This window comes from Paralichthys olivaceus, chromosome 24 (genome assembly GCF_024713975.1).
Source record: "Paralichthys olivaceus isolate ysfri-2021 chromosome 24, ASM2471397v2, whole genome shotgun sequence".
In the NCBI taxonomy this organism is placed as follows: Eukaryota; Metazoa; Chordata; class Actinopteri; order Pleuronectiformes; family Paralichthyidae; genus Paralichthys; species Paralichthys olivaceus.
Genome location: NC_091116.1, coordinates 8,431,503 through 8,454,797, shown reverse-complemented (window position 1 = coordinate 8,454,797; position 23,295 = coordinate 8,431,503). Strand labels below are relative to the sequence as shown.

General features: G+C 40.6%; 1 protein-coding gene across 1 annotated transcript in view; it reads left to right on the top strand.

The window, feature by feature from the left end:
* The window catches only part of LOC109638873 (interleukin-1 receptor accessory protein-like 1), a 251,122-nt gene that overhangs the window by 43,729 nt on the left and 184,098 nt on the right, over positions 1-23,295 (top strand). The window contains exon 3 of the mRNA XM_069521306.1: positions 14,219-14,312. Coding sequence (XP_069377407.1) covers positions 14,231-14,312 — 82 coding nt within the window. The 5' untranslated portion in view covers positions 14,219-14,230. The remainder of the gene's footprint in view (positions 1-14,218; positions 14,313-23,295) is intronic.

Genomic DNA, 23,295 nt, shown 5'->3' with positions numbered 1-23,295 from the left:
CTTCATTTTTCCTGCTGTTGGAAAGTCTTTCTGTCATCCGACTTGTGCCAGTCGAGGCTGTCAATATGTGATTTTGGGGATAGACGCTGCGTTTTTTTCTTTTTTGGAGACTATTTTACTACTGGGATTCCCCTTTTTTTCAAACGCTGCTGCTTCACTCTGTCGTATAAATCAGATTCTGATAAAGCGTGATGGTGCAGGGCTATCAGGACTGACGGCAGAGTGTACGCTATCATTGGGAAACTGCGCGTAGGTAAGTTAAATCTGTCCTTCCATCCTTCCGTTCCCAAAGTTGGATAGACGCTTACGCTGCCCTCTGTGGAGATGTTACCAGTTTCATTTGGATATCATATTCATAGATCAGCATCTTCTACTTATGAACCGGCTCTGACAAAAGGACTCCTGATCTCCTTATATGCGGCACTTAAATGCGCATTTGGAGCGAGCATGTCCCCCCCTCGGTTACGCATGAATCCCAGTCGCTTTCTCTGTAGTTGCAGACGCAGCCTCCTCCAGTGGAAGGGTGCACGGCTGCAGTACGACAGTGGAAGTGGACTATTGAAGTCCTCTGTCCTCTTTAGTAGAACCTAACCATCCATTCCAGTGCGTCAGTGGTTGGTGTTCATTTTACGCATTATATTTTCCTCTCTCGAGACGTTAATTGTGTTAAACCTGTGGGCATTTGCATTTCACCCTGGTGCGTCAGCGTCGTGTGTGTGTGTGTGTGTGTGCGACCCTGTACCTGTGTGCGTGTGTCCGTGGGTGTATTGAAAATGTGTGCATGTGTGCGCGCACATGCAAGGCGCCTACATTTGAGTGTGCATCAGAGGAGGGAGACGAGAAGGACCTGGGCTTAGTTATTCCAAATTATTTCTGCTGAGTGATTGCTTGGCGAGTCAGCTCTCTCTCTCTCTGTGGCTCTCCTCAGTATTCGCGAGTATCTCCCCTCCTCTCCTCTGCTTGGATGGATGGATGGATGATGGCTTATGATCGTCCAGATGGATGTTGGAGCTCCACTCTGGCTCTGACCAGACTGAGCTTTGCCAGTTAAACATATTTGGGAATCAGGAAGTGATACTGATGTAAAGTTGGAGCAGATGCTGGCATATGAAAAATAAAACCATCCCCCTATCCTCTTTTATGTTTGGATGAGCAGCTGATGCTTGGAAAAATCCTGAATCCTCCTCAGGCTGCAGATAAGTTACATAAACCATCTCATCAAGCAACATGCTGCAGACATATAGAGGAATCTTTTACAAACCATATCCTCCTCAGGCCGGTGTAAGCGTCACATTTAACCTGCACATCATTAATCGCACAAGATTTTTCAAATTTTCAACATCTCCACTAAATCTCTCCACCCCACTCTCTTTTGGACTCTGCTTTAGGGGATACAGTCTTGCTTTATGATGTTGCTTTAATAATATTTATACATCTACAACATATGGGGTTAAGCTTTGCCACAGGGGCAACCAGCAGCACATGAATTAATTGGTAACTGGCAGTGGCCACTTAACGAAAGCCCTGCAGCTATATCGAGCTGAGTCAAGTGCTCTCACAGAGAAATTGACTTAGACAGAGATTATGTCATCCTGCATTGGCACTTTTTATGCTGGTCAAGTTTACCCGGCGGCACTGAATTCCTCCTCCTGCACTCTGATGAATTAACTGTAGTTTTAAAGTGGTAAATGAATAAAATGGTAAATGGAGGGAACTTACAGAGCGTTTTACAGGTCTAATCGACCTCTTGTAGCGCTTTACACTACATGTCATTCACCCATTCACACATTAACACACACAATCACACTGATTTTGCAACCACCAGGGGCATTTTGGGGTTTATATCCTTGCCCAAGAATTCTTGGATATTCGGTCTGGAGCAGGCAGGGATCGAACCACTGGCCTTCTATTTGGAGGATGACCTGATTTTACACAACACTGACAGCCTAGTTGAATGCTTCCTATATAAACCCTATGTTAAATCTTCAGTTTTACAATATTTTACATGGAATGGCCATGAAATGCTTGTCCTTTTTCCGGTGTTAAAACATGATGTTTTATCAAATGATCAGCTGTTGTTTTGTCCCTATTAATCTTTTCCCCCCTTTTTCATAACATACGCTCCACCTGTCCTAAATTAAATTGCACTAAAACAATCCACTGCTTTCTCCGGGAGAGGAAAATATCTGACAGCATCTCCAGCTTTTTCCTTTCCTGCCTTGATTGATACTTTTAATTTTCAAGGAGCTGTCACCAAGGCCTATTGGCTTTGCAATCAAGAGGTGGATAGTCAAAGGCTTTCAAATGAAAGAGTTCGTTGATGTGGTGGAAATAAGGGTTGTCTCTCTGTGCAGTATCAGCTCTGTGTGAGGAGTGATTGCAGCAGTTGATGAGGATTTGTGGGAAAAAATGTAGGAGAGGAAGTTGAGAGGGGGTCTCTGTAATCATAGCTCTTAAATTACATTAGTAAGACTTGAGGGGGAATGGAAGTGGTGAGGGGTGATCCGGCTTGTGTGTTGATGTATCTGTGTGACCATATGCATACAAATATCATAAATGTTCTGCTTCCCGGCACAGCTTCTGCGCAGACTTATTGACTGTTGTGAAATCTCAGCAGTATATGCTATGGACAACATACATAACAGACATGCTCTCAGTTAAATCTTGTGAAAATCCATTTCGCGCGAAGATGAGGTTCCTGTTTCCCCACGCCTTGTTCCATTTTCCATCACAATCATTCAGCATCGATCTGATCTTACTTTTTTGTTGGAGCCAACATGTCATGCATTGACAAGTGTGGTGGATCAGGTAGAGTACAATACTGTATGTCTTGTCTTGCCGGCACAGAAGAATCACGACTGCCAAGATTGAATACCAAAATGTCAAGCACACCATTTGCTTTTAGTATCTCCTCATTCTTTCCTATAATCTTAATTATCGTTCAGAATTATCGTATTACCCATTTGGGCTCCCCACTTCAAGGTCAGCACTGTTTAAAAGAGAAAAGCAAATGTGTGGTAATGATGTGGAAATATTCAAAAGAATTAGAATGAGATTTGCAGTAGAGTAAACATATGGGACATAAAGGTACCCAGGCTAAATACCTCTGTTGTACGATGTAGAGCTGGAACAATTAGTCGCAATTTATAGTAATTTGAGGGAAATATAATCAACGATTTAGCTAATTTAGCATTAGGTGTTAAGGATCTGAGGATTTGTTCTGTACATGAATGTCTTTGGGGTTTGAAGTGATGCTTGGTCAAAACAACATCCTTGGTTCTCGGAACTTGTAATGAGCCTATGCCACATTTTTATGACAAAAAAGATGTTGAGGCGAAACAGCTCTCTATGGCGTAAGATATTATTTAGACCATGCTAGCTCCTTCCTGTAGGCAGTATGAGACCAATGTGTCTTATGTTGTAAATCAATACGCAGGACTGCTTTATGGCATGGTCGTTTATTTTGTGACATTTCATTTGCTGTATTAACTAAAAACAGACATACCGGCTGGTTATCATGCCCATAACATATTATGTCACTACTCTATGCATTCCTTATAAATACAGAATGCAACACAGCATATCGTGATGGTTTATTAATGTCACCTGGCTTTAAATGCTAAAATATAAATGAAGTGTTTTCTGATTTAAAGCCCAAATGTGTTATCACCTACCTGGTCGACTTAACCAAGGTCTTATAAACAGCATTCCATAAGAAATGTCTTCATTCATTATTCTATGACCATATATATATTCTATGTTGGGTCAGGTCAAAATTCCAATAAAGAATTCCACTCTGCCTTAAAATCTGTTTCCTGCAGAGGTAGGACACTCTAAATTTGTGTTCCTTTCAGAGAACATACAAACCACGATTACTCACTGATGGGAGACCAGGCTGAATGGAATAAAAATGGCCTTCAAAATAGGCCACCTGTTCACTGTGTGGCCCCAGAGCTCTCCGTGAAACCTTTAATAACATTATTCAGCAGAGAAGTATCAGAAAGAATGCTTTACCTTGCAAATTATTTTCATGGGCCAGTTATTTTTAAGTCTTGATCTGAATGCTTTTATCTATAAATGAGAATTGGGCTCAGTGTCTGCTGCAGCACAAAAAGACGATGGTAATTGTATAGTTTCCAACCGTCTCTTGAAAATATACGGAAGTCATTCTTTGTATGCATGTGTGTGTGGGGGGCCAAAGCATAAAGTTGACCATGACCAAATGCAATTCAAAAGCGTTTATTTACTCATTTGCTACTGTGGAAAATCAAAGGACTCTGGGTCAGTCGCAGCGCAGTGTTCCCGGGAGCGTAAATGTTGCTGGTCAATTGTAACACGGCTAAAATGAAGAAAGAGGCAATGCAATACTTCTGCGGCACTTCCTCTGATGAAATAGCCGTCCCAGGCATGATCAATTACCTCAATGTACAGTATCTTTCTATGCTGGGGGCAAGTGACGTTTAAAATAAATGTTTTTTCCCCCTCCCTTTTTAATCAGCAGTAGAATAAGAAGCCCATTGCTATAAGCGTGAGGATGGAATTACCATTTTCATCCTTTCTTTTCAGCCCCACTGTCATCGCGCCATGTCTGGAGGTGATCCTCTGAGCCCCATCCAGCCTGGAAAGATGAAGTTTATGTGTTTTAGATAGGTTTTAGAGAGCTGTGGATAGAGGATGGAAATTGCATGGCAGGGGAATCAAAGTGAGCAATTTTTCCTCTCATTTCCCCTCCTCTCTTCATCGGATCCATGCTTACTCATTCATGAAGGCTTTGTTGTGACATTCCATACGAACGTGTGGAGATAAAAAATTACAGAAAATGCCAGTTGGGAGGGGAGGGGAAAAAAGACCCAGACTACATTATTGTGTAAGGTAATACATTTGCAGGAAAGCAGCATATAGCAGAAGAGACACAGCTGTAAAGTTATCAGCTCACTATCATAAATACCAATCTTTTTGACCCGTGTTTTATGTGGCTGCTGATGTGATACTCTGCTTTTCTTCGGATTCTTAAGCTTTTGAGTATCAACTGAAAAAGGAAATGCTCCGTTATACACAACATCTACATGTGGGAGCAGTGGACACATCCTATTTGCATACAGTATATGCCTGCATACATGGTTCCCCTCCGTGGGAATCCTTACAGTGTTTGCACTAAAATCTCTGCTCTGCACCACACAGGGCCTGAAATAGAACGACCACATCAAGGGATTAATAGTGAGTGAAATCAAGGAGCGCCTCATTAGCAGCTCGTCGTTTGTCATTAGCCTCTTCACGAGACATGGGGCAACATATTATTTCCAGGTGATCTTATACATATATGTCATCATGCATGGAGCAGGAGCTGAGCTGGAAGGAATTCTTTGGCACAGTTTTTGCCACCAGTGCATGATACTTCTGCAGGATGAATTTTTAAATGCGCAATTCTAAACCTTGGCATAGTCTGAATAAGACAGGGCCATGTAAACAGCATTTTTTGTTTACCTCAACCTGAATAGTATTCTGGCCTGAGTTGCATTATGTTGACATGCATATGTAGTAATTGAATAATAACATCTATTCCGTTGCATTATGCGACTTCGATATAGGTCGCAGGTACCATCTGCTTGATGACACAGTGTTGAACCAGTGTCAACTTCACTCTTGCAAATATTGGTCCAAGTCCAGTGCCAGAAAGTTATAGTGAGAATTTTGAAATTATTTCCTATAGATGTCTCCCCAGCAGTGAAGTCTTTACTACAAGATATTGAATCTCAGTTGCCTCTCATGATGACCTGGGTGTGAAGGCTTATTTGCGCTGTTAAGCTCTCAGTGGTAACTAACGAGCCTGCTCACTTTAGCACTTGTATTTGTGCTTGCAGGGCTGGTTATGTAAGGGAGCCTTTCAAGAGAAAAAGTAAAAACATAAACTATTTTTGCACCTGTCCCTAATGGAAATGTGCTTTGCTTTTGCAAAAATACAGCGTATGCTATATTAAAATTAAATGTGCAAAACCTCAAAATACTATCAGATAGCAAGATAAATATGTAGCAGCTCTAATCATTATAGTTGCTGTAGGGTAGAAATCTATGAACTTGTGTTAATAATCTGACAATCCTCTTTGATTCTGCCTTAAATCAGCCTCAGTGTATTCAGTTGAAGTGATTTGGCAAACTACAAATCTGCCAGAATGCCTTTTAACATTTTCACACATTTGTCAGACCTTTTATAGGTCGCTACTCATGTTTCCCTTTCATCTAAAAAGCTGGAGTCCTACTTGCCTCAAAGACCAACTGAATAAAAAGACAAATCTACTGTTACACTGTAAAATATGCATTTTTTTTCCCCCTTCCTTAAAGTCAGAGGTCCTTGAAGAACTCCGGCTTTGATGCTCTCCAGTGAATAGCATTAGCATAGTGTAACGTTGGCTGCAGAGACACGGTGGTTCACCGGCACATCAGACTCAGTGTCACAGATTTAAATTTAGGTGTTGAGTAGAGGTTGTGTTCGAGAGAGATAAAGAGGGAAAACGCTGCAGCCTGTGAATATCTCATCGTCTCTACCTCGACCTGATGAATTTACATTTTTGACGTTGCTCTTAAGTACGCCTATTGCTGCTATACATAGATGCAGCCATTATGTTAGACTTCAGATAACCCTGCAGCTTTTACAAGTGCCGTTCTGCAGCTACTGTCACAAGCTTCCTCCCACTTCAGACCTTGAACTCTGACCGCTCTCCAGAGTTTGACTGACATCAGCGGTGCAGATCAAACTGGGGGAAAAAAAGACGTGCTCGAGTTTAACTGACTCGCCGAAGTCTGTGACAGGCTAATCCGAGTCGATCGACACAGTTCTCACAGGGCTGCTGCAGGAATAAAGTAGGGTTGGGTGAAGCACATATTTCTGTTTTACTGTAACATTAGTATGCAGTCACTGTCGGAATAGTATGAAAGAGGCTAAGCTTGAAAACATGGCTGTCTAAGTCTCTGCACTTCCTGCTGTGTGCTACATGATCTGCAGGTTTGATGAACATGTTTACAAGAAGCGTCTGTGTTCAGGCTGATAGCATCCTACTAATAATCCAAGAAATCCCTGTTTGTCCTTCACTTTTATCGAAGGTGTGTTGATTAGGACCTCAGGACGTGTTTTGGATGAGCAGGTATTCTCAGACTCAGAATAACCTCTGACCGACGTTAACAGACATAATCTCTTTGTTCCTTTTATGGATTGTTTCAGATTTTTATGAATTTGAAATGAAAATTAATTCAGTTTTTCTATTTTGTACATTAGACTTCTAAGAACGCCCTGGTTGTCTTAAAATATGAGCCTGGTTTGACAGTTTTTCTTGTTTTGCTTTTAGAAGACAAATGGCAAAAAGTAAGACACGTCTTGCTGGCTGCTATAAACACCCCAATAATTGCAAATATTCTGAACAAGCAATCCATGAGTTGTTAGTGAATCAAATTTTTTCAAAATTTTCTTTTGGGTTCAAACGATGTGGGAAAACCCACTGCAGCAAACAGTAGCAGACGTAGACATATGTAAATGTCCCCGCTCTGCTTCCGCGGCTGAAAACCTGGGAGTGAAAATCGGACGTCACTTTGTGAGATGGACTATTTTCAGAGGAGGCGACAGATTTAATTGGGGTAATGAGGTCACTGGAGGAAGCCTTAAAGCCCCTCTCCAATTACTGCCAACCAAACAGGATGGAGCAGTTTTTTTAATCGTACACACACATTGATAAATACCCGATAATTCATGTTCTGATTTGTTCATGTGCAGGAATAATGACACAGTGCACAGTGTGGTCATTGTCATGTGCACCTTTTTACGTTGGACTTGTATTTTGCATTGTCATGATCTTCTAACTACTGTTTGTATGATTCAAACAGTTTAAAGAATCATTTCTGACAATATGAGGACGCTGCGTCTCTTGCAGCGTCCTCATATTGACGCTGCAATATGAGGACGCTGCAACAGTTAGCCAGTTCTTTAAAACAGTACTTATTCATCATCATTGTGCTTCCTTGCTATAAATTAATTTCCTTCATAATGGATTTAAAGCAGTTAGGATTTTGTCTTGATAGCAGCTGTGAGTGAACAAACAACTCTTTGACAACCCTAATAATAATCTTTGTTTTGAAAAATTAACATTTGTTAATATTGAGGGATTTGCTGTAGATGCCAGAAATAATTATAATCCTTTAAATCACATCAAAACATGTTTATAAAGACTCACTCCGGCACATGTTAATCACTGTCATGTCCAAACACAAGAATCTACAGTAACTGAAATCCTCTTTGCTATTTGCTTCTCCTCTGCTTGGCACCATCTCACTACACCCCTTCTCACGCCGTCCCCTCTCTTCTTCTCCCCGTTCTAGCGTTCATTCATCCTCCTTTCCCCTATCACCTCTTCCTCTCAGCGATTCCAGCCGGCTCTCCCTCAGCCCTCTTACACCAACCGGCCTGGAATATCCAAAGAGAGAGAGAGAGCTCCGTTCAGTTAATGTCATCCTTATTTCCCTGACAGCCAGGCAGGATAAAGAATCTAGTTAGTAGGCAGCTCAGGGAATGGGACTAAAGATCGGACGTGACTGCAAAGACAGTTTGTATGTGTGTGCACTTTTGTGTCGGTCCATATAAGTGTGTTTTGTTGGCTAACAGCTCCCAGGACCAAAAATAAATACAGAAAATATATAAATTATACATTATATACTCTATCTGCTTTATTTTACCAACAGAGAATATCTTCTCCCCTTTCTGGCTGTGGAGGTCAAATGGAAAGGAAAAAGCTCAGTTGTTTATTTAACCATTTGTAGAGTTTAGCACTTGCGATTCCTTAGTAGATTGATGAAGTTCGTTAAGATTTAATAAACGTTGGGGAATTTTACTCTTCAAATTCTAAGCACATCATAGGAACAGGTTCTTTTCTGTTGCTAAACTGTTCTTTTCGATAAAATGATTATAAATTTGAATCTGGCATGCGTTAATAACATTCCTCTCTTGTGTTCCTCGTTAACTTCAAGTTATACTGATGACCTTGCTACTTGCACTGTTTTGTTTTAAGTTTAGCATTTCAGCACTTTTGTTTTAGTGTTGTTGGGATAGGATAATTTTCAAGCTTCAGTGTTTAGTTGAAGAAGAGTACTGAGGTCCTGTTCTCATCTTTGTTTCTTTGGATTTGGTCATGAAGTCCGGATTTGATTTGATTTCATCCGTCCAAGTCAACTAATAATTTGAAGACATATTTTCAGGGTGTTAAAATATAGAAAATATGAAATAATCATTGTGCAAACATTTTTTTAAAGACCAGATTATGTCTTGATTGTGGTTATTTAGATATTATTCCCATAGGATGATAAGAGGTCAGTGTATTATACCTGGATTGTTTGATCCTGTTGCTGATTTGCTGAAATAGTGTTATGTGGCTTGGATCGTACCATTTTGTTTGTCTCCCATTTACAGATCCAGTGCTGTGTTTAGTTTTCGCGGAAACACACATTGCAGCAAGTGGAGTGTGGTGGAGAGGTTTGCTGTATTTGAAATCTTTTGGTTTCAAATCAGGGACGGCAGCTTTAACACTCTCATAATAAATAATCATCCTGAGCATAGCATGAAGTGACTGACTTTTTCCCCCACTTCCAAAGATTACTAGTGCCTCAGCGTCCAAACAGAACAACTCAATCATTCATTAGGTTAGAATAGGCATCGGAGTGAATGCAACCTATAGCAACAAACACAACATCTATAATCTTAACAATTAACATACCTATTTTCAGAATACCACGAAAACGGGCTTGCTAGCTGCTTCTCTAAAGTCAAAATTAATTCAACAAAAAGGTCGTTCTCACCACTTCAGCTACACGGACTGCACTTCTGGAAATATATTTAAATTCTGCACAACTGAGATCAGTGTAATCAATCAGTGTAACAGTGGAACTGCAGTCACTTGGAAGCACAGCACAGTGTGGTAGAAAGCAAGGAAAATGTCTCAGTGAGGCCTGGCGTCTCCAGGTCGCATTTTAAAGTCAGCACCATCCATCTGCAGGTCAGGTCAACCCTGTCACAGTCAGTGGTTGGAGTGTGTCACTCGCAAGATTTCTGCAGGTTTACAGACTCTTTCTGAAACTGTTTCTCAGGTGACACAAATTTCTATACTCTCTCACCGCAGAGAGACATAATGGCAAAGAGAAATACAGTGTTGCATAACGTGGCGATACAAAGTGTGTATTTTACTGTTGATTGTGCTTGTGATTATTTACATTTTTTCCAGGAAGGAAATGGACCGTTATGGCCATATTTTCACTGTCACGCGGAAATGGCATTCCTTTTCAGACATGTTTGGAGATGGTTGGTTATGTTCACCAAGTGATGTCTTCTCCCTTTTTTTGCCACTTCCTGCATGCGTGTCAAGAGCATGGAGGCGTGTGGTTGCAGGGTTATTAGATAATCTAAAATGGAATAATTCAGTGAGGAGAGCACAGACTCGTGTGGGTGTCTTTGCGCGTCAGCCACGGGTGTAAGGGCTCGAATAAAAGCATTCCTCACAAATAGAAATGTTAATAACTCACAAAGCAGAGTACATATCAATTCTCCTTCTGGAGGTAGGAGGCAGGGCAGAGGGGTGACAGGGGGAGAAGTGGTGGAGTGTTGTGGCTCTAATTAATTTATAAACTTGCGATAAAGTTCCACTGAGGATGTGTTTTCAGCCTTGTCTTTTGGTTATTTGGTTATTTGGTTGACAGCCAGTTTTGTTTGTTTCTTTCTTTATCAACATGATTAAGCAAAAACCACTGATTGCATTTCTATGAAACTTGGTAAAAGGATGGGATATGGGTTAAGACAAAACCAGTAAATTTCAGCGCAACATAAACATAATTATTTCTTGGGATATCAGTGAAATCTGATCCCGCTTGTCCGAAAATTTAAAATGAAAGGGTTTTTTTGGTTTTCAGTGTCTCACCTTCGTGCCAAGTTTCAACAAAATCGGAGCTAAAGTATTTCATCATCCTGCTGACAGTCAAACAACTATCAAGAGGATTAAAGTGTCAACACTTCAAGAGCAAAAACAAGGGATACGATTCACACCTCAGTTCCATCGAAACCTCTAACAATTCGACGTGGCTAACATCCAACAAACACGTGAACAAAACATCATTTAGGAGCAGCACTTCTGAAATTCGCATGAGGGCCCTCTAGTGTTGCGTGAGGAGCCTCGATAAAAAGAGCAAGAGACTTGAATTCCGAGATTTGTATAAATCATCATTTCAATATCCATCTGTCGAGCTGTAGTAAAGCAGGAAAGTCTCAGTGGACGATTGCTGAAATTGTTTGTGTGCAAGCGTAACAGGGAGATGCATTCCTCAGGGCGAACTCCGAACCTCGAGAGTGTTGAGAGAGTGCCCCATTTCTCTTGCTGAACCCTCCTTGAAAGTAATTGAATTTTGGATGAATCCGCTGAGGAGGAAATGGGGAGGGGAGAAAGTGGATGCTTGAGGGAGAAAAAAAAAACTGTCAAAAGAATGAGAGGCAGGTGACAGCACCTTTTGGATGAGCGTTCCTTTAAAGAATGGGACACATAGATGCCTGACAGGATAAGCTTCCGTTGATGGATTTTAGAGGGAGGTCTATTTTTTTCTAAGATTTCATATTTTTTGGACAACCAGTATCCATTCATTTGTTGAAGGGGGGTAACTCCTCTCGCTTTCTTTCTGCTCTTTTGTGTTCCCGATGATATCTCTGACAGTTAGACAGCCTCACCGCATCCTTCACTTATCACAAGCTAATAACCATGTGTCAAGACGTAAGACGATAGCGACAATAACACATCGACACCCTTTTTACGATTACAGATAACAAATTGAGTGTTTGACCTTGATAAACCCTTGAGGGGCTCCACTCTCCCAGCAGGAGGCCATCTTCTTAAATGGACTCCATCGGCAGCAGGAGCAGAATATCAAAGATAGAAAACTGTCATTTACCGAGTTTTAGGGGAGCAATGTTGTCATCAATGTTGGAATTGTGCCAACTGTAGCAGGTCCACAGGTTTGAGTGTGGGGACTGGGATATAGCAAAGAAGAGAGCCCTACCAGTGTGCATGCGCATTAATATTCTTTTTGTTGACATTGCAAAGTGTTTTCTTGCTCTTCCTTTATTATGGCACTGTGGTCAGACGATGTTCCTTTACAGCAGCTCTGTTAAGTGTACAAATTCAGACGAGACACAAAAAACTAATATTTAACACTTAGCTCAAATAAAAATCCCCAAAAAACATACTCCAGTTGTTTCCACATTCATTTGATGTGAGCTTAAGTTTCATAAGTGTAACCTTGTTATTGTGAAATCCTCTATTAGGTCCCCTTTTATTTAACATTTGCTATTCAGTTTGCGATCTCTGTAATAAATGTCAGTGGCCTTCTTTTTTTGCAATGAGCTTTGCACAATGATCAGAAAGCTGCAGTCCTGCATATTACATATTTATCTATATTTATATTTCCAATTAGTTCTTATTATTATTTATTGATTTTTTTTAAATGCATTCGTTTTTGTTGTGTTGGTACCAATCAAATATACACCCTTACCCTATTTTATGGGGTGGCCATGAAAGAGATATTTCCAAATACGCTTAGAAGAAGAAAAAAAAGAAACAGTGAGATCAGTGTCCTTGGAAAAGGCTTGTTTGAGACCTCACTTGTGGAGCTATTTTCCACTCAATGGCTGCACACAAGCTTAGAGCAAAGCAGCATGTCATGTTTTCATGGGTGATTCTTTAATATATTTAATCCCATAAGCCACATTTTTTGTTCGGTGCACACATATAGACAGTGTTTGATCAGTGTACCCAACAGATGATGACTATTGTATGTGCTCAGCAGTATGGTCGCTCGAAGCAAGAAATGAATTAGCCTACATCTCAAGTGCACATGTGCAACCTTTTCAGTGATAATATGTTTTTGCATTGACGTCGAGTGGTTCGGGATGTGACTATGAGCTGGAAGGATGCTGAGCAGAACTGGCGCTTCAGTCGTTCGCTCTGTGTTCAAACCAAAGAACGACCGGTGCTTTTGTGCTAATGTTGCAGACTTGCACGCAACACAGAAAACTAATTAACAAGATAAGATTTTGCATGGTGGCATGTTGCATTTTCTGAGGTGGTGTTGGTCGCGGTAAGCAAGGGGCTGTCGACAATGGGCCTTTTGACAAGGAGAACATGGCAATGTCGCCATCTTTGGATGCCGGCCAGTTTTGCATGCCTCTGTGAGTGTCTCAAGGGTTATTGTGGCTTTTCAGGGTTTCCCCCCTCAAAGCCTTTCTGATGCAGCTTTGTGGAATCTATGTGAAGCATCTTTGTCGTGACTGAAATTCCAATGGAAGCGTCCTTGTAGCCGATATTGACATCTTGCCAAGCCACAGCAGAAAAGGCATTTTTGCCTGCAGCCAGGAGATCAATTAGCCACCACACCAAAAGAATTACACAGTTACATGGAGGGGTTCAGAAGCAAGAGTGTGACAGAGGTTACATTGTTAGCAGCTGGTAACATTGGAATAAACACTGTTACTTTAATGAACTTGTTTTTCTGAGTAAGGTTGATTTTAAAATGTTTTTTCACCAGAGATTATAACCAGATTTAATTGAGAAGAAGTTAGTTAAAGCAAATGCATTTATTCATTGTAAATGTCTACAAATCAGAACCAGAAGTAATTTAACCTGGCAGTAAAGATACTGTCAATCACATATATATAACATTGACAGAAATGTAATTCAAAGGTTGGGTGACACCTTGAATGTTTTAAACAATATGTGTATACAAGTAAGCATGTGATTATGTCGTGTTGTTTGTGAGAGAAGTGATATTTGGGGGTTGTTGGTGGCTGCGCAGTAAAGTCAGTTTTGCCTTGATGGAGATACGTCTTGTATAATCAACAATCTTGTCCTGATTCCATTGAGTCCCTGAAGGGAGTCTGGTATAAATAAAGCAGGCAGACAAATGCTTTGGAGAAGTGAAGTTGCACAAAAACGTGCAGGATTTTTCCTTTGACCTTAGGGCTCATACATTTTATTTTTTTTGGCTCAGAACTTTCAGGTTTTTTTTTTTTAATTTTCAAGCTTTGATTAAGCATCTCTAAACCATCACTGCCAAAATCTTTCTCTGTCTTTAACATCTGAATGGTTTGGGGTGTGTTTGCAGCTTCCATAAGTTTGGAATAATCATGCAACCTTTTGTTTCCTTGTAGGACTGGTAAAAAATGAAAGCTCCCATTCCTCTCCTGATCCTGCTTCATGCCGTTGTGGTCCATTGCCTGAAAGTGGTGTCGAAAAGAGGCTCAGGTAAGTCTTGTCTTTTTCCCAAGACTATCTTTCCTTTTCAAATAAAACACAGTTCTGAAAACAGAGGGGGCAAAATACTGTGTTTATATTTACAACATTTTACCAGCTACATTAATTGGTACTGACATTTGATTCCCTGGAACATACCAACATTTCAAGGCTCCTCTTCATTTCTTTTTTTCTCTTGGCCTGGAAGCACAAATCGTTTCAAGTCAGCAGTGGAGGGATCTCGTAGCCTTGTGCTGCTGTACTCTGAGACTCAAGCCAGTTACGATGAAAAACAGAGCTGTCCTGTCTTTTAACAGCTTGATTTGTGAGTCCCCGAAACACTCAGAAATTCAATTTGAGGGCCAGTGAGTGATGATGGAATATGTCATCATTGATCTTTGCTGATCACTTCCATGGTTTAAACTTGTTTACTTCGATGCGGATTAGAAGAACGCTGACTGGCTTCTTCTTGGCGGGTTTACAACATATCACGTTGTCATGTAACAAGAGAACATAGACACTTTAGCATTAGTTTGTATGAACATGCTCAGATCTTATCTTAAATCTCCCCTTTTCATGGAAATGTGTATTCCCATGATATTTCCTTTTCTCACAAACCTTTTCAAAGATCAGTAGTATTGTCGGACTGCTTGCATGACGTAAACCATTGATGTTGATTCAGTGACATATGAAAGGATGCAACTGGATTTTGCAGGTACCACTATTTTAACTACATTATACAGAAGGCTAGATGAAGACTAGAGGAAACCTACATTGGTTAACATAAAGGAAGTGTGTTGCCTGTCTGTTTCTTCCCACTATCCACAGGCTGCTTGCATCTCGTTTTTTATCCATGCATATTAGACACAGGTGCAGCAGTGGCCCAAGGCTCATCAAAGGGTTTTCTGCTTTGCAGTAGAAGTCCCTATGGGCAACTTCTCGAATGCTTCACGAGCCATTGCCAGGAGCAAGGATTTGAAACGTGTCTACTGATAAATGAACACCCGATTCGAGCCAGACCCCCGTCCTTTGTTCCTTCTCTAGATGGTATGGCTTTATAAGAGACTGTGCTGGTTGCAGAAAATCAGTCATTGATCTTAATAAACTCGGCCATCTTTAGGGTTGGACTGATGTATGAGTGTGTGTAATTCGGTGCACATATCTGGTTTCATAGTGACTGTTGTGCTCTGCTGAGTGACATCCTACTCATATATTTATTGCAAATTGGATGAAATACTAAACTTCTGTTGCAGTATGAATTTCCAGAGTGCACATTTGTCACCTTGCACTTCTTATATTGAAAAAGACATATTGTGAGTGTTGTGGACAATATTGGGATATTATTGTATAATAATAATTGTATTTTGATTGCTTGCTAAAAGACGTTGCACAATGAGCTGTGAGTACCGAGTGTTGTTCGTAGCAAGACAACTTGTAATGAGAGACAAACTAAGTGACGCCATATTTCATTATTTATTAAATCACAGCTTTTTGCGGTTACAACTACACAACTTAACAAGGGGGCAGCAGTAGCTCAGTCCATAAAGATTTGGCTTGGGAACCAGTATGAACCGGTTCAAGTCCAGTATGGACCATAAGTATGGAAGGTGGACTGGTAGCTGGAGAGGTGTCAGTTCACCTCCTGGGCACTGCCGAGGTGCCCTTGAGCAAGGCACCATACCCCCCAATTGCTCACAGGGCGCTTCTCCTGGGGCTGCCCATCACTCTACAATCTCTCTCCAGAAAAATGTGCAATTGTGGGATCAATAAAGGAAGTTAAGTTTAAATTACAATTAGATACTTTTAATTAATTCCATATCATCCACAATTTCCATCTAGTTGTTGTAGTTGCTTGGACCTTTGTTCAAAGAAATCCACTGTAGACCATCAAACCTTTAAGTGTCAGCCCATTAATGGAAATTAAATGACTTGATTGAGTCCCACAGGGACAATAAATCCACTATCTCACTTGCTTCCCCTTTCCCTCTGCTCACACACACAAATAAACACACTCTGGAAACCCCTACTCTGTGCTGCATTTCCTCCGCTATTATCTGTAGATGATTAAATTCAAAACACTCTTTTCTTTGAGGAATGCTTTGTCTGCAGTTGCACTCGAGGTGGAGCATGGCAAAACACACAATGCATTTCTGCCACACTAATCCCCCGTATATGCATATGTAGCAGAACGTATCCATTTGTCCTCCATGTTAGAATGCTGAAACGGCCTGTTCAGCAAAATGGTTGGGCGTACAGAATAATTACATACATTCTGTTTAATGCAGCACATCAAGTAAGTAAAAACCCCATGCTCCGACACCGATGTACAATTTCTATGAGTGATGGTCATTCCATTCATTCCTGTTTCGGCACCATGCCCTTTGTTCCTTGTAACGTGTCTTGTGTCGTAACTCTTACAAATTAGTCTTAAAGTTGAAATTCAAAGAAAGTACATTAGAGGGGAATCTAAAGTCCCATTTACTTGTAAATTAGCTCATTGGCTGATTTGAGGTCAGAATGCACAAAAGAGTTTAGTCAGAATTGGGCTTGTCACTTTATAAGGAGAAAGTCAGAGGAGGCGTTCATCAGGAAACTTAACCGTGTCTTCCTGCAGAACAGTGAAACAATGTTTATTCATGGCAGACCCCACCATGAATAAACTCTATTCCCCCCTTTCCATCCACGGTCATTTAAAAAATAGGTCCTGGTGTTTAAAAATGGTTCGCAGTGCTGTGTTTGCTTCAAACACACAATCAGCTCCCTTGTTAGCCACATGTGCAGCGCTGTACAATAGATTCTTGGAAGAGCGACATGAGAAATCCGTGAACGTGCCCGTTTGTTTACTTGGCAGTGAGCAGAATCAACCAGAATCCTCTTTCTGTGTGCAGCTGCATTTTATTTGAAATGAAAAAGAAACTTCAGAGTTCACGCGAGGTCTGGCGTTAGAGGTTCGTAATAACTATGCATTTCTTCTTTTTTTCCACTTACGAACATGGATTACAGTGAAAAGGAGATTTATAGGAGGCTGAGAATGACTTCTGGCAAACCTGAATACAGAATAATAAAAAGTGCCTGCACATGCATCGCAAAAGTGACATAACAGGATGAACATTACCTAAAAAATAAAATATTTCACAAGCACCCCCATTCATCTGTGTTACGCCTGAACTCTGCTTGTCTTTGGTATTCAGTTTTACATCCCAGACTCTGGGAGTTTGTTTCCCACTGTTGCTTTCCCATCTTTGGGTGTATTATTACAGGATGTCTTCTGATGACACACACTTTTTGTCCCAATAACCACAGGCCAGCATTTCCCACATCAACGTAAACTGTTTTAAAAAGAAGATTCAAAGTTTGGTTGGTGCAGTGCAGGAAACATATCTGTTCTAAATTCCCTAAAAGTTGTCCCCCTAACTATTAACACATCCCTCGAGTGAGCACAGATGACACTTTAGATTTATGATCATGTCCTGTGACATTGATTGAGACAAATTCGGCCTCTCTCCTCCCCTCTGCTGTACATTTATTAGTCCCAATTTCTTCGCCAGACATTGATGAGTCCCCAGACAAATGATGCTTACCTTTCCACAGTCTCCCAGTAATTCCAGTATTACCCATAACACTCGCTAGCCATGAACGCATCATTCTATCACACATGCAAATGAAGCACGCAGGTCTCGACATGTGATTGGAAATGGAAATGCAAAGCCCCTTCTTTGCCTCTAGTTTCTATCAAGGACAGTGTGATGACTTGACACTCTGATGAAGAGTAGCTGGGTATAAAACACGCCATCACAACGTGACTCTGGTTCCCATTAGACAGCAGCCGCTCATCTTCCATCTTTCTGCATGTATTTCTCCACAGTACATGCACAACATATATATTTTTTCTCTCTCCTACCCGATTTCTCTCTGCTCTAACAGGAGGAAGAATCAAGGACATCCTGCCTATTCAATTTACAGTCTTCACCGCAATTGCAATGCACAGCTCTGAGAACACGTCAACATTAATACAACGATCTAAGGATAGAATCTTCCACCCACATTAATGCGCCGACTCGCAGTTTGGCCAATAATGAGGCCCGTCTTAATTGCACAAGACAGTGAATCCTAACAGGGGACGTCAGCGCACAGCACAAATGCAATTATGGGAAGCCACTTGACTTTGTAATTGATATCAAAATACGTTAAATATGGCAGGAAGCTGTCAGTAAGAAGTTCGAGGGAGAGAAGAGGCACAGCGTTAGCGACCCATTCCACTGTCAGTGTTTTCTTATACGCATGGAAACTACATAGTGTCTGGTATTTATTGCAAAGGTATTAAAAATTGCGATAATATTATATATATATTGATAATATTGTTGTTTTCAGTTTGCGACGTCAAAGCTCATGATTACATTTGCAACCTTTCTAAAGCAAATCCAGGAAACTTCAGCTGAGATCGAAAACTGATATTTGGAATTGAAGCTCTCACTGCCCCCTTTTGGCTCTGTAACACACAAACACACACACACACACACACAAACACACGGAGGCACACGCCTGTGCATACCCACGGTTCATCCTCCCTTTGTCAATACCACATACCTGCCATAAACGCTGAATGATTGCCTCCATTGCACGGCCCGCTCTTAGCAGGGGGAGATTGATCGCAGACATGATATTAGAAATAAAATGGCTCGCCACATGAAGTTGTTTTCCCTCCCGCTGCTCAGAGAGGGAGAGAGAGAGCAAGAGCACTCAACAAGTGTGCCAGATACAGGCTACTTGACAACTAGGGTTACTACGGATGTGTGTTGCTGCTTGGAGTCACATGGCACAGCCCTCTGTGTGAGATGGATGATGATCAATCACCTGATTTATGAGCAGAATGCCTTCTCTGTGGCCTGTTTCCTGACCTGTAATCATGTTACAACACCACAGCAATTGAGAAAAATGCCAGGAAAAGGTCTGTGTAGTTGTTGGGTGGAGGTGTTTAGAGCTCATGTGCTTGTGTGTTTGTGTCTGTGGATAAAAGATGTATCCAATTACAGCTCTTTTAAAAGAAACTGTGTTTGATGTATTTGGGTTTAAGGCATTAACTGTCAAAAAGAGAGTCAGACAGAGGCGCGTGAAGCCCTTAAGATGATTGGATTTGGATTTGGGTTAAGTGTATGTGGAGCTAATAGGGTCAGATGCCTGTCAATCAAGCAGATATCAAAGTACAGCTTTTTGCTTTTCTGTGTGAGGATGATTAAACTAGTATGGGTGTTTTGATTCACAGAAAAATTACAAATGTCGGTTGCCAATGTAACAGAAGAAAAAAAGGAGTGCAGATGATGTTAATCTGTTGGGCATGTTGGGGAATATTGAACGAGACACTTCAAACGAAACAAATCTAAAATATCAATAGCTTTTTGTTACTCATGACTATTGTAAATTCTTTTGTCTCTATTGGGATCCGAAGGATGATGACTCAGTTTTTCCGCTCCTCTTACTGGACACTAGTTGACAGGTTTTAGTACGAGTAGATCATCCATGCAGTATCGGTTACCATGGTGATCCAACCTGGTCAAAGATGAGACGAGTGAGATTTAGTATCACCGAAACTCTGAAAATATGTGTGTTCAAAATTTCTCTTATTGACAAGCTTCGGGTTAATTCTCTTTGCTGTGATTTTTCCATCTCTTCATCATGTTTGAATCTCAGCATTAAATACTGTACAATATATTGCATTGTCTCCATTTTAACTTAAGGCTTTCAGGCTCCCTTAGCTAATTATGCAGGCCATTTTAACAGCAGAGGCGTCTGGTAGCAATTTGAGAGATTATATGTGTGGATGATAATGAGCTTTAGTCCAAAAGAGGATTTAAACATGGAGAAGGCCGGACACTGCCTAATTTAAGTAAATCTGTCTCTCAGGTTTAAAGAAGAGGACTTTGGGTGAACTAAAACTCCCAGAAAGGAGAAACATATTTAAAAAAAAAAAAGAAAACTAAATAAGTAACATTTGTAGGGAGGTTAGGGCAATTTGGATATAAACAGCAATGGTCTTGGAAATTATTTTAATTCCCCTTGACTGCTCGGCTGTTACAAAGCTGAGCTACAAGGGCAAATGAAGCTGTAGTCTCTCAGTGCTTTGCAAATTGCCTGGAGGCGGCAATTGGACTATACCCCAAAATATCATATATTGTCCATATCACAATCTTTGCAAATTTCTTATGTATTTATGTTTATATGTATCATTTCTTTCTTCTGCTCCAACTGAGATTGGAGTCCACTCTCAAAAAAGAAAATGTCCTCCATCTCTGTGGTGTTGCAGTCCCTTGTGGTTGCTCTGCCGTCCTCCAGCCTTCTGTGCATAAAGTGATGGTTATTGCTCCCATTGATTTGCAGCTGTCTCCTGGAGGCCACACACGATCACTGGGAGGTGTCTCAGAATAATTAAAGCAATACAATAAGACTTTAACCTGTAATAATCATTAGATTTAACTGGTTTAAACCAATAGGCTGTTTTCTTTTTGCCTTTATGCAACAACATCTGTGGTTTCTGTTTGTAGATGTGATTTGAAACCTCTCCCAATATGTTAACTGGAGATCTAAATTCTATGTTTCACCTTTGTAAATTACCTGCAGTATCTGTTGGAGTGCAGTAAGATTGGGCCAAATGATAGCTCACATTGCTCCTTTAAAAATGTTCTTACAAATTACAGAAATTTGAATTCCACTCTTCTCAGAGACATTCTTGTCTTGTTTCTTTTTCTCCCTGTGTTGCATTTCAGTGTTTCCTATTGATTGTGGTGCTGACTTTGATTTTGGCGAATACAACTGAGTTAGGTTTGATTTCTAAGGCGAGATTCATTGATTTTTGCGGCAAAATCAATATGTCTCTTGTCTTCAACTTCCTCAGACTCTATAATTGACATCATACTTCACCTGCTTGTATTCTAACTTATCACTGGAAAATAATATGACCTAGAATCTGTATGCAACTACATTTAAAATATATAATTTTCAATAATATATAATATAAATATATAGTTTAAAATTTTTAGACTTGCACTCACACTTAAAATGTATTTTACCCTCTTTTTTATTCATCTGCTCATTGCATACATTTATATGTTATATATAGTTTTTATGATTAAATGCTACACTGTAGTTAATGTCCAGTATTTACATGTTTGGGAAGGAGACTGTTATATTTCAGTTGATGGAATAAAGGACTACGACTTTTGCATGCAATATATATAGATAATTGGATTATATAGATAACTGTTCATTACTGTAATAAGTATTTTTCTACAGACTGATGGTTAGTGAATTGAGTCGCCATTTAAATGATACGCTGGAACCAGGGGTTCCACATGTTCTCCCTGTGTCTATGTGGGTTTTCTCCAAGGAGTGGAGAAAAAGAATGTTCCTTCAGTTTAGAGACCTGCAGATTTAGGTTAGGTTAATTAAATACCCTAATTGACCTTAACAGTTTGTTACTATAACTTGATTCTGGACTGGCGATCTGTCGTGGGTGTACCCCACCTCCTACTCAATGTCAGCAGGGATTTGCTTCGTCGAGACCCTTAAAGAATAAGTCAAAGGATGGATTTCTTGGGGGGAATACTGATGTAGAATTGATCGTATGAGAAAAAAGTGACATTGGGGTAACACAACAATTCTCTCTATCTGTCCTGAAAAAATGCTTAAAGGTCAACTAATTCCTGGCATCTCGAGCTGTCTGTCAAAATGCTACAAACAGCGAGTTCACTCAGCGGCTCTGCTTCTCCAGGTACCAAGATGTGCAGGGTCAGCTGAACTAGCACTTGTACTTGGAAATTTCTCCACTGGTTTTAATTACTTTTGTCTGCATTAAACGGAAATGGAGTAAATAGCATCTGTAGTCGAGGAGGTAAAACGTTGGGTGGTTGGACAAGTGTTCCTTTCCCCATTTGACCTTGTGAACTAATAATTAGCTTGTCAGGACTGCACTAAAAAAAAACACTCAGACGACTGATGATGTCACTGGATGGGAAGCTTGTGGCCCTTTCCCTTTGTTAGGTGTTGCTGTAGTGAAAGGAACTGCATGAATTGCGCTTTTTAATTACCCTAGTCTTTGCAATGAGGCTGTGGTCACTGGAGAGGTGAAGTTTTGTGAATGCAGGAAGTCTCCTAACAACATAGCATGTGATGAGGCTGTCAAGCTCTCTCGCGTCAGCCAGGCACTCAGCCTGTTGCTTTTTTCAATGATCCTTTATTGGAAAGTTTGCACACATCCTCTCTCACTATGTTCACTCCCTGTTCACAGTCTCCCCGTCGCTCAATGACAGCAAAGAACAAAAAACACTACCCTCTTGTTCTCTTTGTACATTTTCCTTCCTTTCATTTCCCCCCCTCCAATCTTTTTTTAGTCAAACTGGGATTGGTCAAAGCACAAGCAACCAATTTCTTCAACGAGCAGAGGCACAGCAAATCCTTGCAGGTCTCAAGGGAGTCCTGCCAAGTGTTTTTTTATTTTTATTTGCAAGGTAGAAAGGATGTAAGCTCACTCGCCGAGACGTTCGCCTTTGTTTGTTGCAGGAGACTGGCGCACTGCAGGAGTTTTGGAAACAAACCATGCTGACTCTATTCTCCAGGCCTCAGGCCACTGTTCTTTGCTTTAAAGATACAAGCAGCTCCCATTCAAATTCTACTGCTTAGCATTTTGTTATAATTAGCAGGGAATTACCTGCACCCCTCCTGCCATAGGGAAGTATGTTGTATAATCCAAAAGCTAAAGCACCTATTGTTTGAGAGAAATGTTACACTAATTACAACGCACCGCAATTGGTTTTTAGAAATCCACTCCAACTATTCACCATAAGCCCGCCTCTTAATTTCATTTGGCGTGATTTACAGTGAAGTCCTGTCACATATTTCCCTGTCATGTTTATTGCTTGGGTTTGATGTGGTGCACAGTTGAAATATTTAGGACCTCTAATTTACATTCCTTCAGGGCCCAAAAAATGGAAGAAGATGGCAG